Source organism: Drosophila serrata, unplaced genomic scaffold (assembly GCF_035046125.1).
Source record: "Drosophila serrata isolate PLE 108 unplaced genomic scaffold, ASM3504612v1 contig_100, whole genome shotgun sequence".
NCBI lineage: Eukaryota > Metazoa > Arthropoda > Insecta > Diptera > Drosophilidae > Drosophila > Drosophila serrata.
Window position 1 is genome coordinate 547,891 of NW_028256998.1, and position 13,276 is coordinate 561,166.

Below are 13,276 nucleotides of genomic sequence, written 5' to 3' on the forward strand. Positions count from 1 at the left end.
TTTATATCTAGTTTGTTTTTCAAGCGAAATTGATTTTTCGACTGTCATAGATGTTTGTATTACATATTAGTGATTCACCGATGACTTAATTTATCTCCAGGCAAGCTGTAGAGTGAGGTTTTGAATGATTAATGAGTTGATTGAGATGTTAATGTGGAATAGCTGTTGGCCATAAATGTCTGACAAATAGGAAAACAGAAAATCAAGATGAAATATGATGTGGAGCAGTGAAACAATTTTCATGATTTATTTTTGAATAATTAACTTTTGCAACCAATTAATTGGAGTTAAATATCCTTTCAAACTGAACAAATAATAAACCAGAGTAAAATAAACACAAATTTTGTAGCAAACAGGGCTCACAAAGTAAGATTTCTGTGGGAAAAACCTTTGTACCAGGCAAGGACATGCTAAAACAAATTTGTTTTAGGAGGAAGGAGCAAAGGAGTAACAGAATGTTGATTGGTAGCAAAAAGGGGTTTACTATATGGGATGGTATATTCATTAGAAGCAGAGTAGAATGGGTTGACCATGACTTTTAGGTGACCCTTAATAAACCACAAATGAAACAAATTTGCGTGACCTCTTCCTGCAAGGATATGCAAATAGAAAACAAAACTACAGAAAAGGAGTTTCAAATTAGCAGATATGCCGTGTTCTGGTATACCTTTAATATAATTAAAGTAGAAAATAGTAACTAGATAAGAAAATAAGACAATGAAATCATACTCTTAATACATTTCATTTTAACTATTTTTCCCTCAAACTGTTACCAATTTCGAATGCACAAACTTGGGATGCCGAGTGCTTACCTGCTGGCAGAATACCGGGTGCTCGGCACGTATGGCAGAAGCACTGCATCACCGAATCGCGAACTAATCCAATCAGCATGATGATAATGAGCTCTGTTTTCTATCTTTTGCTAAATAAGTTGTTGTGAAACTCTGGTAGTGGATGGCTGGGGATATGTTTGGATTAATTGTTGGCTTTCCGTTTTTGCTACTTGCAGCAAAAAGCAATCACTCGCTTTTGCGTTTCAATTCGGACTTTTTGGAGGGGGCGGGGCAACCACTTGCTGCTGTATTGTATATTTATGAATATAAAACTCGTAAGCAATTCAGCAGTTCTGTGTTATGGTTATTTGGATGGGTTCTTTTACGCGGCGTAATTTGTTTGTATTGATTTAGCAGTGACTACTTTTCTTGCTGTTGTTGTTGTTGTTTTCAACGAAATCCTTTTGAAAATGGATCAAGGCACCGACGAAATGTAACGAACGCAGCGAACGACAAAGACCAACTAAATAAATGTCGATGTTAATTTTTCAACAGTACGCGAACGACTGACAACCGATATCGGGCTCCAGCTCCATCGCTGCGCCGACGTGAGCGTCAGCGCCGTCTCAAGGCAAGGACAAAAAGCACATACAAAAAAGGACATGCCCCGCAACGGGGGCGGTAAGTCAAAAAGAGAGAGAGAGAGTCGCAGAATGTGGGGAGCGTTACTGTTATTTTAGGGGTTGACATTCGATATTCGGCAGTCAGCAAAAACAAAAGAAATGCAAAGAAAATTATAAACTTGACCACAAATAAATTTTGAGTTTCTCAAAGGGTTGCATATTCTTATTTCCCGTCTTGCTTTAAACATCTAATTTGGCTCAAAGTTTCATGTCTTGCTTATTTAAATATTTTACTATTTCGATAAAGCCGATTTCGAATTTCGACGACTGCGCAGTGCAAAAATTGGGGAGCAGCTTGAGAGGCAAGAATGAGGAGCTAAAGAGTGGAAGAGCTAAAAGTGCATTGAATATAGCCGGCTGATTTCATAATACCGGACTATTTGCACCTTAACCCAGAAGCAGGGCCAAAAATATTCAACCAAATAGAGAAAACTATAATCTATTAAACATAAACAAAATATTTTTTTTATGAAAATATTTAAAATGAAAAGGTGCTAAAGTAATATTTCTAAACACAAACATTTTGGGAACGTTATAGATTAAATAATAAATAAAACTTTTGCGTATTTTTGACAATTTATGCTATGTCATTTTTCTAAATATAATGATGGGAATACAAGCTGTTGAACCCCAGTACTTAATAAAAAATATTAATTCTGAAATATTCTAACAAAAAATATTTAACCATTAGTTTATATTTTTGACATTAACACTATTCGTTTAACTTTGTCTGAGGAACGTAAACTTTGATCTGGCAATGCCGCAGACAGACAATTGAGAGAGATTCGAAAATCCGTTTTCGAAAATCGAAAAACTATTAACTACAATTAAATGAGACGCGCTAAAAATGTCTGAGAGAAAGTTGCTACTAAAAAGAGAGGGAGAGAGAGGAAAAGCAGAGCAGCTGTCAAAGAATAATAAATAAAATGGCGATGACTCAAAAAGCAGTCAAAAGCCGAAAACACAGCAAAACGGAATCGAAGTCCAAAGCAGTGTTACCAATTTAGCTGTTTTTCATCTAGACCAAGCTTTTAACAAGGAAAAATTCTTTATAAAATATAAAAAAATTTATGCTATTAAATCATTTTGAAAACATCTTTTATACTTTACAAAGTCATACTTAAATGTCGCTTAACAAGGAACTTTCACTGAGACTTTTGCTTCTTGTTTTAATAATATGGTTACTTTTTGCTTATTTTAGGAGCCAGCTTAGCTTTTCTACGGCCCAAAGAGTTGGCAACACTGTTCCGGAGTCAGAGGACCGGAGTGTGAAGCTGGCGACGCGTCGGGTTCCGCTGGCACCCAGGACACGGAAAGGGGACAAGGATATAGAGCGGCAATTTGAATAGCAGAACGGCGCCAGCTGAACAAACCGCACTTGGAGTCACCGATGAGTCACAACATGGCCCAAAGGAGGGAGAGGAAAATAGTAAAATGGGCAGAGAGGCAGAGAGAGGCCCAACGTAGAGGCCTGCCGGGAATTGCTATTGTCCCTCCGTTTCTGGTTTGGTTTAAACAACAACAAAATGTTGGGTCAAATACACGGAAACACACATTTAAAATGTGCCAGCAATAACAATAAATATTAAACGTTAGGGAATTAGGGCTAATTTCTTAAAACTGATCCTATCATTTTCTAAAAAAAAAGACAGTATTTGATTTATTTTAGTAAAATTAAATCGAAGGTCTCTGAACGAATGATTAATGATTTCATGGAACAATGAGTTTATATTAAGGATAGAAATATATGTGTGTATATTGGGAAAATGATTTCGATATGATGTACCGGAAAAAATATCCTGCAAAATATGATATATTGAAATGTTAGATATATGAATAAATAATAATAATAATAAATTGGTTTTTTCTATTAGAGATATTATTGTATAGAGATAGTATTTTATTGTATTATTATATTTTTATTAGAGAAATTAACCTCAAGCTGATTACCTTTCTTCAGAATGCAAACATCGCTAAAATATTGATAGTCATAATATCTAAATGATCCATAGATTCCCAGTTCCTTCAAAGCTTTGCAAGTTTCTGGTTAAGATTACACCGGTTAAGATTACACCTGATAAAAACCAAAATATATAAATCATAGAGCCGCAAAATATAATTTTGATATCTGTGGAAATAAATTTAACGGATAGATATGCCTTAATGCGACATCTGTTTAACTAAACAAAAATGGTAAAATGGTTTACAAGACAGCTACTGAGATACTATCAAATATACATCAAACAAATATCTCTCGTAATGCAAGTATATATTTGTATCACTCAAAGTTAAGGTAAGGAATCCATTAAAATTTCAGAAAATATTTCCATTAGGATTTCAATAATTAATAAAATTATAATACATTTTAAGTCAATAAAGTCCCCCCAGGTCTTGTGTATTAAAGAAAAGCCAACCCCTACTTATAGTGAAGCAGGTACACATGTGCAGGTATATTTCCGATGCCTGTTGCAGACTTTTTTTCGTCAACTTCTTTTTGTATGACTCACAGCCTTAGCCTTCCTTCTCCCATAACCACCCTCAAAGGAAATGTTGACTAAAAACAATCTTCACCGTTGCACAGTGGCATATTTGACCCCAAAAAAGGGCGGATTAAATAAGGGGAACGCAATGTGAGCAAGGATATTAACCCATATGGAAAATGGATATGAAATAAAGTAATCAAATTATTTTACAATATATTTATTTATGCAATGTATTCAATAGTTTTGTAAGAAAACATTAAAGAATATACATTATTAAATATTTATATTAATTTGTTGTCAGTTTTTAATGGAAGCAAGATACAATTTGACAGATTACTCTGCTTCTTTATGTTGGCAAAGATAATGCTTTCATGGAATTTACCCAAACATTTTGGGGTCAAATACCCCACTGTGAGCGACGTCTTTGTATTTGTAGTCTCGTCGTTGGAAAATGATACCGACAACCCCCAGGAGAAGTGCACCTACTAACCTCCCAGATCGGATTTCCAGCCCCCCGTGTACGAAGAGCTAAGCCAAATGAACAACAGAGCAGCGGTTGAAGTTCGATTATACTGCAAGTAGATTTACCATAAATACACACGACTTTGTAGACATTATGCATGTCTTGCAGTGCATGCATTAAGTTTGAATTAAATTAAAAACTTCTTGGTTTTCTCTCAGTATTGTTTGCCTTTTACCTGTACAAGATCCAGTCTTAGTTTAATTTTATTTAAATGTTCCTCAACTAAATCTTCTATTTCAAATTTTCACTTAAATATATTTTTATAAAAACTTCATTTGTATTTTTTCTTTTCACCAATCTAACAATAATAAAGGTAAGCTTTTAAAATGGAATTTTCTACGCTCAAAAATCACTTAATTCTGACTGCAATTAAATCCCAAAATCATCTTATTAGCAAAACAAAACATCCCCAATTCCAAAGGCCTTCACTTTCACCTCCTCATACCCTCCACATAAACTAGAACATAACGTGCTACAAATTTTATAAATTAAGAAGCTTTGCCAGTTTAATTGAAATTATTGCGCTTCTTGTTTTTTTATTTTGTTAGGACTTGGGCTTAGTTTTACTAAGGGATGCTGCCAGTTTGTTAGGGATTGTTGTGCCGTAGTACTTCCGGCGAAAGAGCAGCCCGGAAACGGAAAACAGAAACTATGAGGAACTCTAGGTTTGGGGACCTCGACACCATTTTACACACCTATAGGTATGAATAAAAAATCAACATCCTCAAGAGATTTGAGTTGAAGATGCAGGACGTGTCCGGGAAAAAAAGAAAGGGAAGCTGGGGCAAGCAGCAACAATTCAGTCAGGAGTAAAGTACTCTGAGCTATAGCAACTCCGGCTATAAAAGTTCTTTAATGTTCCACCTTCTACGTCTGCGCCACCGATGACCATACACATATAGGAGTCAATGGTACTACGTCCATGAGTATTCGCCGAGCAGTTACCCTGGGTTATAATATAACGTGGATTTGAAAAATATGCTAAAGTTGTATTGGAAAGGCATGAACCTTTTAAAAATCTTAAAAAGCTTACGAACCCAAATTCTTAGAACTTTATTTAAGGGGGAATATGTACCCACTTATTTTTTTATAATTTGAATTTAAGTATTAACTATCGTCTAACGCAACTACTTGTAAACACGTGACGCATTACGTGATATGCGTTCCATACCGTGCTTGGTGCCCACACATCATTATTAATGCATTGCCCAAAGTACAGAAAGGGGAATGGGTTTTCTGGGGGGAAAAAATGGATAAAGTCCCCTTCAACCCCAAAAAGCACTTGGTCTTTTAACCGATAATGCGCAAATATACAGGTTGGGGCCTCAAATATCATACATTTGTTTTGACCAAATAGAGACTTAAGAATAACACACTGGACTTTGATCGAAATTTAATAAAATAAACCTTAAATTTTGTATTTTGTTCATGGTCTTATATCATTTGCCCTAAAAGTTGGACTTCAATTTATAAAATATGATTTATTTTAGTAAAAAATCGTTGTAAATTTCAGTCAAACAAGCAATGAACATCCGTAATAAAAAGCACATCCTCAACACAGAGCCCACTGAAGCACTTATGTTTCTGGTCTATGCTTCAGTTTTATATATACATATTTGTATTTATATATTTACACAGTACATGACCACAACAAAGGGGTGTGTACAACAAACGACAAGTACCAGCAACTACACCACAAAATGTCCACTTTAATGAAAGTTTCGCAGAAACTCTTTTGCACTGCCTACTAATGCATGCATATGCGGCACCCATAATTATTGAAGGCATGCAATGTGAATATTTGTCAGTTTAGCCCCACATTATTTCGGAACATATGTTTGTAACAGCTATGTGGGGGATGTCTATTCTATTCTTTTCTGCTTGATTTGGATTGCATGTTTTCCATTAACTTGAAGGAAAGGAAACAGCAACTTCATAATGTTAGTGCTTAAGCTCCAGAGAATCATATGGACCAAAATTAAGCAAGTCTGAAGAAGATACATATGCATGCATATATATAGATTTAATTTTGTTGTTATTTAACTATATATATATATTAACTTAAAGAAAGTGTGTCCCCAGTTCGACTCTCCTCCTTTCCTTTTGCAATTTTTCAGCATTTTACAGAAGGAGCCTACGCGTTCAACTTCCAGTTCAATAAACTTTTGCGAAAAGCGTTTGCCTACATAGTTTGTGGCTCAGCTTGTTTATACACTTCCACAGGGTAAATTTTGGAATGAAATTGGAAAATCAGAAAAGAAAATATTTTGGTCCCTATTAAAAATATAAGCCAGATCAACTGATGAATCGATCTAAGCATACGAGAATCTTATCAAATATGAATTGTGTTAAAAATTTACTCAATAAAACTTGGATACAATCTTTAAAAAATTTGTATTATTATTATATATTATTTAATTAATATAATATTATTTAATTAATCCCATAAACAGCAGGCAAAAAATATAGGTGTCCGAGAAACTACGCTCCTATTTCCTATTTTTTTACTATCCCCTTTCTTTCTCCTGCGTTATATAGTATTATATATATAATAATAACGATTTTTCTTTACTGCACTTTGCAGTTGTATATACGAGTGCTGTGTGAGTACAACTGACGTTTATTAACTCGTTTTATATATGTAGAGGTCCTGGTCGGACAGTGTAAGTTTGTAAGTGCGGAAAAAGTTGTACTGCAGCGTTCCAGGCGACTTGTAAAGAAAAGGACACCAAGGAAGGCAGTCGAATGATATGAAAGGTCCACTGACCGCTGTTGGTGGTGTGGCGGCAATAGTAATTGTTCTTTGGCTTTTAACAAATCGATTCCCCATTGCCACTAGCCGCAAATTGCAGCCTTTACTGCCTGCATTGCAACAACTGAAAACTGAAGGAATTAACAACAAATACTGAATAGTTGTAAAAGACTTAATTGCCGGAGAGAGGTTCCCGACAAAGATTGTTGCAGGCATTTAATTTCGATCCATATTCAGATTTAAACAACGACCATAAGCACAAGTAATATGCAGTTAAGTTAAAATGAGGAGTTAATGAATACTATTTTGATGGAACTTATATATATTTAATATTAAATAAACTAGAAAAACTAAATAAACTATAATAACTTATTTGATAAACGAATAACACTTACTGTCCTTTTAATATATAAACATAATTCTTAGATGTCAAGTTTTTATATTACTTTCTACTCAATTTTAATTAATTTGTTGCTTCTTACTATTCGACATCCCATTTGGATTCGTTTAAAATTATAGAGAACCAATAAAAACAATTTAAAAATAAAATATATTAAAATAAGAGATCAAAATAAAAACATACCTTCGCCATCAACAGTATTGTTAACCATTTTATATTATTTTTCGGTGGAATTTAAAACCGAAAAATTTAAGAAAAATCACATAAAATCTCTGAAAAAAACAAAATGAAAAAAGATACAAAAATTAGGTCTTTAATTTGCAAATAAAAGAATTACATAAAATACAAAATTCTATTATTTATTATTTGATGGAAAGTTTTGTGAAATTGAAGTCATATAAAGGGGTAAAACCATGGACTATATAGAAAAAGAGCTATAATTTTTGCCTTATATTTATTCAAGTATTTCTATGACATCGAGTCCGATTCGAATGTTAAAATATACATACATATGTACAAATACCACTTAAAGATGACATACATTCGAACACATGTACATACATATGTACAGAAGAAATTTAAACAAATTGAACTCTTATTTAAGTTAATTTACGACCTTCAACCAACCTGATTTCTTTACGCTGATTGAAACTAATGGCGACTAGAACCCCAAGATGCCATAACTAAAATTTATCCTCTTTATTCTTTTCTCTCTCTCTCTCCGTGTTTTCTTGCATGTAAAGTTCCTTTTTATACCCTTGCAGGAAATATTAATATTAATATTATATTCGGAAGCAGAATGATTTTTTTACCAAGTTTCCTATAATTAAATATTTACACATACATATGTATATTAAAAATAAATAAATTCAAATTTGTTTTTAACTTTCTGATCGGATAAAATATCCTTGTAGTTCTATTATTTCTACCTCAACTGTAAGTGCATGCATACACAATTGAATATATGTATGTATGTATATGTATGGATGTATTTTGCCACAAGCTGTGTCCCAGAATTGGCATGCCCTAAGTCTCCCCTGCTTTTGCCCTTACAGAGGAACAGGCTATGTATGTACATACACACATAATGTATGTACATATATGACATATGTGTAAGCAAACAAAGCATCATTCCAATAAGAAAGCAATAAAACCCACGCAGCTTACACACATACATACATACATATAGCGAGCACATCATTACAGCAACAAAAAATACAGTAATAAAGTGCAAGGGCAAAAAGCAGCAGAGACAAGAAGAACGCCAAGTTACTGTTGTTTGGCAACTGCGCAGTGGGCGAATACAAAAAAAAAGGGATCTTGCACCGGCGCAAACCGGATTCAAAGAGTTTAAGCGAACTTACCGACAACAAAATGCTCGCACTGAACGCCGACTGCAGCGTTTGTTGTTAATAACTATATAGAACACGGAAACACAAAGTTTAAAGTATTAAAATGTTAACAAATCGACAAATTGAACAGATCTTCGGCCAGCGGTGCGATCGCGTCGATGAAAAAAACACAAATGCGCCTGGAAGCAGCACAAAGCAGAAAGGAAAACGAAGCAGCGATGTATCGTCCGTGCAAATGTACACTGAAAGAAAAATGTTTCGAAATTTAAGATTATTGATTATAATATTGATTAAATAATATAGAGATAATATTGGTTAAAGTATTGTTGGCTGGTTTTGCTCATTATTTAAGATTTTTATTTTATTTCTTTATATATATTTATTGTCGCCTAAATCGTTCAGAGCCATTTAACATAATCGGCCGTTTAGAAGATGGGGAGGTGAATATGCTACACATGGGATATTTCCAATTTATGGACAATTTAAAATTAATTACAATCTTATTGTACAAAACGGGTGGAGTCTCTTTAACCTTCTAAGAGGTTGCAGGAAAGTCATTCTAAATTCAATAATTAGTACATTCTAAATGAATATTTAAGCTTCAATGAAAACCAATAAAACAATATGATAATAATAAGACATTGAAATTCTTAACATACAACTGTTTTAAGTCATTTAGTAAATAAAGTTATTTGAAAAACTAAGTATGGTTAAAATTGCATTCTTATTAATAATTTTTGATCTTATGTTGGAAATAAAATTTAATAACGCATAAAATCTTATATGGTGACATTATTTTTATCAGTGCATATATCAATACATACATATGGACGTCGCGGTCGGTGGACACCAGCTGTGCTTTGTTGTTGGTGGGAAGCTGCGCTTTCGAAATGGGAAATATAACAGCTGTCGATATGTTTGTATGTTGCTTTTTGGCGGTTGCAATTCAAATGACAATTTTAAACTGAACGGCAGTTTATCGGCAAGCAGGTTTTGAGGCGCCGAAAGTAAAGCCAAGTCTACCTAACCCAATTGAATCATTTCTTTCTTCTCAGCTTGTTTTCTTTGTTGCGACTTATTATTAACTCTACACTTAGAAATTTTTTATTGTATTAATTTATTTCTGAATTTTAATAACGCCATTTAAAGGTTTAATTCAAGGCGGATCGATTCGTATTTCGGCAAAGCTTAAAATGAATTAAACATAAAAATAAAATTACATAAAATATATACAAAATATAAAAAAAAATGGTATTGGTTTGTCAACCCTTATCATGGTTGTGTATTGTATGTATATATACATATAATCGATCCGAATCACCGATGAGTCACAAGCACTTGAAGAATTTTTTTTTTTTCTTTAAGTGTCGGAGCTGATATCAATTAAAAGATCTTTAGAAAACTACCTGAGCTCTGATGCGATACACATGTTTAAATAATAAAACGCTTAAGTGTAACTTATAAATTATACAGATTATTGGTGAACAAAACCTTTATTAAATATATAAGTACAAATAAAAATCAATGTAAGACTGGAAAAACTTTGGGAAATATTACATTTTATTCAAAGTCTTCAACCATTGCATCAATAAATTTCCCTTACGCCTTTATCAAAGTTTTAAACCCTTCCTTATAACAGTTGAAGTGGTTCCATTCCCAATTCGTATAATATTGTATAAAACAGAATTAGTGAAGGAACATTTTCGATATTTAATAACATTTGAATAATAGTATATCGATGTTAACTACTAAAACTTGTTAATAACAAAACTGATGCATTTTCTGCTAGTTCAGTAAGCAATGATGTTTTTTTAAATAAATGATAATAAATCCATGATATTATATACAGAAACTGAGACAATAAGAATGTAACGATATAAATATTTACTTATTTGATACAACCTATCGGTATTGGTATTTTGACACGATTGCCCATCTCTAATTAAGTGTACGTGGATTTTTGACTAAACGCTCGGCCTAAAAACAGAGACGGTACAGGTGCACCTTGAAGTCCCTTGAGTAGAACAAGCTATGAGGAGCAGTGACCACTGAGCGGCCCCCACCAGCAGTGCCCAGCCAGCGTTAGCCGGACTTTGTCAGCGCCTCGACCCAATTAGATGTGCCCGCACCGCCGCTGCTTCAGCTGATAAAAGTCGAGTCCCCGTCCGCTGTTCGTTCGGTCGATTGTCATCCATTATTGATAATAATGGCCCCCACCCGTCGCCGTGCTAGCGACGGCTTGCTGGCCCGTGTAAACTTTCCCCTGTATGCCGTCGATATGCTGACCAGCCGCCACATCCTGGTGGCCGGTGGTGGCGGCTCCAGCAAGACGGGCGTGGCGAACGGCTTTGTAAGGATAACCAAAACCACTCGCTGGGCGTTTCTAATGACTGATTCTCTTGCAGGAGATTTACGAGCTGTATCACAACGGCAGCCACTTCTGTGCGGAGGAGGTTCTGCGCCATGAGACCGGCGCCAATGTGGTGATGAACTTTGCCGTGAGTAACGGCGGCCGAAGAGGCTATCTATGCGCCGGCCAGGAGGCTCACTGTCAGATGTACTACGTTCAGCCACGAGTGGAGTCCGAGGAGGATGCCAACGGAAATGGAAAGCCGGCCCCGACAGAACGGCCACATGAAAACGGAAATGTGCGACAGCGCAATGCACACTCGGGTGTGGAGCCAGTGGCCAACGGACATAAACCGCCAGCCTCCGCGGCCGATATTCTGCGGCAGTTCCAACGCCTGCGCTTCGACATTCAGGCGGCGGATGTGGTGCAAACGGATTTCTTGAAGGGCGCCGAGCCGCTGCAGCGTGTGGTGCGCATTAGTGGCAATGGACGCTTAATGGCCACCGGCGGCACAGACGGAAAGCTGCGTGTTTGGACTTTCCCGCAAATGACCCTGGGCGCCGAGCTGGCGGCGCACACCAAGGAAATCGATGACCTGGATTTTAGTCCCGACAGCAAGCGCATTGCCAGCATCTCCAAGGATGGCCAGGGACTGGTGTGGGATCTCGCCAGTGGAAAATTGCAGCACAAGCTGCAGTGGCAAACACCCGAGGGGGCCAAGTACCTGTTCAAGCGATGCCGTTATGGAACTGTCGAGGCACAAAAGGATCAATACCGCCTCTTCACCATCGCCAATCCATTGGGAAAAGTTGGAAAACAGCGGGGATTTCTGCAGCATTGGGACTGCACTAGTGGCGAGTTGCGTCAGGCTGTGGCCATCGACGAGAGTCTGTCGTCGCTCGCGGTCCGGGATGACGGGCGATTTGTGGCAGTTGGCACGATGTTCTCGGGCAGCGTATCCATGTACATAGCATTCAGTTTGCAGGTGAGAATCGGACTTCGAAATGTAATCCGCTGTATACTCACATTTCCATTTTGTAGCGCGTGCTCCACATTCCCCATGCACACTCCATGTTCGTGACGGGTCTTCAGTTCCTGCCCATCACCAATGAGGAGGGGCCGCCCATCAGCAGCGACACGGAAGCAGCGGTGCTTTCCATCTCGGTGGATAACAAAGTTTGCATTCACAGTTTGCCCCAAAGGCGTAAGCAAGGAATCTCCAAAATTAAGGAAAAACTATCTAATTCTCCCTTTATGATCTCTTGTAGGTACAATTCCCGCCTGGGTTGCCATTATCTTCATTGTCGTCATGATTTTCGCCGTATTTGTGCTGTGCTCCTACGTTGGAATCTAATGAAGATGATGATGATGATGATGATGGCGTCTTGTCTCTCGGTGGCAACAAGTTTAATTTGCATTATTAGTTTGTAAACTCGGTTTAGTTTCTTTGTCTTCGCCCCTTCCCCGACTTACTCATTTGTTAATTAATTTAAGGGTATTGTTTGTGCCGGCTGCCTTATCTCTTACACTAATTGCACTTATCGCTTAGTTGTACCATAATTTGCCTTATCTCTCTATAGCCTCCCTGTAGGCCGTCTGTGGCTTGAACGAATCGTCATTTGTACATGATTTCCCTTGCTTTCCCTTCCCGTTTAAATATATTGAAAAGAAAGAACAGGTTAAAGGACAGGACGTACCGGTTCTTTAAGTCAAATTAAATATATGTAGAATCCTTTTTATAATAATAAAAAAAAAGATTGTTACCAGAACTATGGAACAGTATAGTCACAAATGAATGATTTGTAAACAAAAAAAATAGACAATTATATAATGGGAAACAAATTATTTAAAAGATTTTTTCCTTTAAATAAGGTTTACAGCTCAGGGCATTAACAACTGCTGCAACTATGCTCAATTGGTGGAAAAGATTCCAAGATAATGGAGGGTACTAAGAGATTGA

General features: G+C 36.3%; 2 protein-coding genes and 1 long non-coding RNA gene across 6 annotated transcripts in view; 2 read left to right on the plus strand and 1 right to left on the minus strand.

Moving 5' to 3' along the window:
* The window catches only part of stai (stathmin), a 33,136-nt gene extending 22,989 nt beyond the window's left edge, over positions 1–10,147 (minus strand). Inside the window, exons 1-3 of one of the 4 annotated variants that reach the window (XM_020954562.2) lie at positions 9,791–10,147; positions 8,979–9,208; positions 7,798–7,886 (exon numbers count right to left, since the gene is read on the minus strand). In XM_020954562.2, coding sequence (XP_020810221.1) covers positions 7,798–7,825 — 28 coding nt within the window. In that variant the 5' untranslated portion in view covers positions 7,826–7,886; positions 8,979–9,208; positions 9,791–10,147. Of the gene's footprint in view, positions 1–812; positions 1,726–7,797; positions 7,887–8,978; positions 9,209–9,790 lie in introns of those variants that run through there. The other 3 variants (XM_086841028.1, XM_086841027.1, XM_020954561.2) reach the window with 3 other exon arrangements.
* On the plus strand, positions 1,318–3,313 carry LOC147644768 (uncharacterized). The gene is made up of 2 exons (XR_015273509.1): positions 1,318–1,454; positions 2,658–3,313. It is a non-coding gene; the product is annotated as an uncharacterized LOC147644768 (long non-coding RNA).
* A 723-nt stretch (positions 10,148–10,870) lies between the features above and the next one.
* Positions 10,871–13,161, plus strand: LOC110185718 (guanine nucleotide-exchange factor SEC12). The gene is made up of 4 exons (XM_020954696.2): positions 10,871–11,316; positions 11,372–12,301; positions 12,358–12,520; positions 12,585–13,161. The coding sequence occupies exons 1-4, from the start codon at positions 11,173–11,175 to the stop codon at positions 12,668–12,670; spliced, it is 1,323 nt and encodes a 440-aa protein (XP_020810355.2). The 5' UTR covers positions 10,871–11,172; the 3' UTR covers positions 12,671–13,161.
* Positions 13,162–13,276: the final 115 nt, after the last annotated feature.

Excerpts from the sequence above, each read along its gene's own strand:
- LOC110185718 (XM_020954696.2), top strand. The coding sequence starts at position 11,173 with ATGGCCCCCACCCGTCGCCGTGCTAGCGACGGCTTGCTGGCCCGTGTA. Across the intron at positions 11,317-11,371 it reads CGGGCGTGGCGAACGGCTTT|GAGATTTACGAGCTGTATCA; the intron begins GTAAGGATAACC and ends ATTCTCTTGCAG. Across the intron at positions 12,521-12,584 it reads TCACAGTTTGCCCCAAAGGC|GTACAATTCCCGCCTGGGTT; the intron begins GTAAGCAAGGAA and ends GATCTCTTGTAG.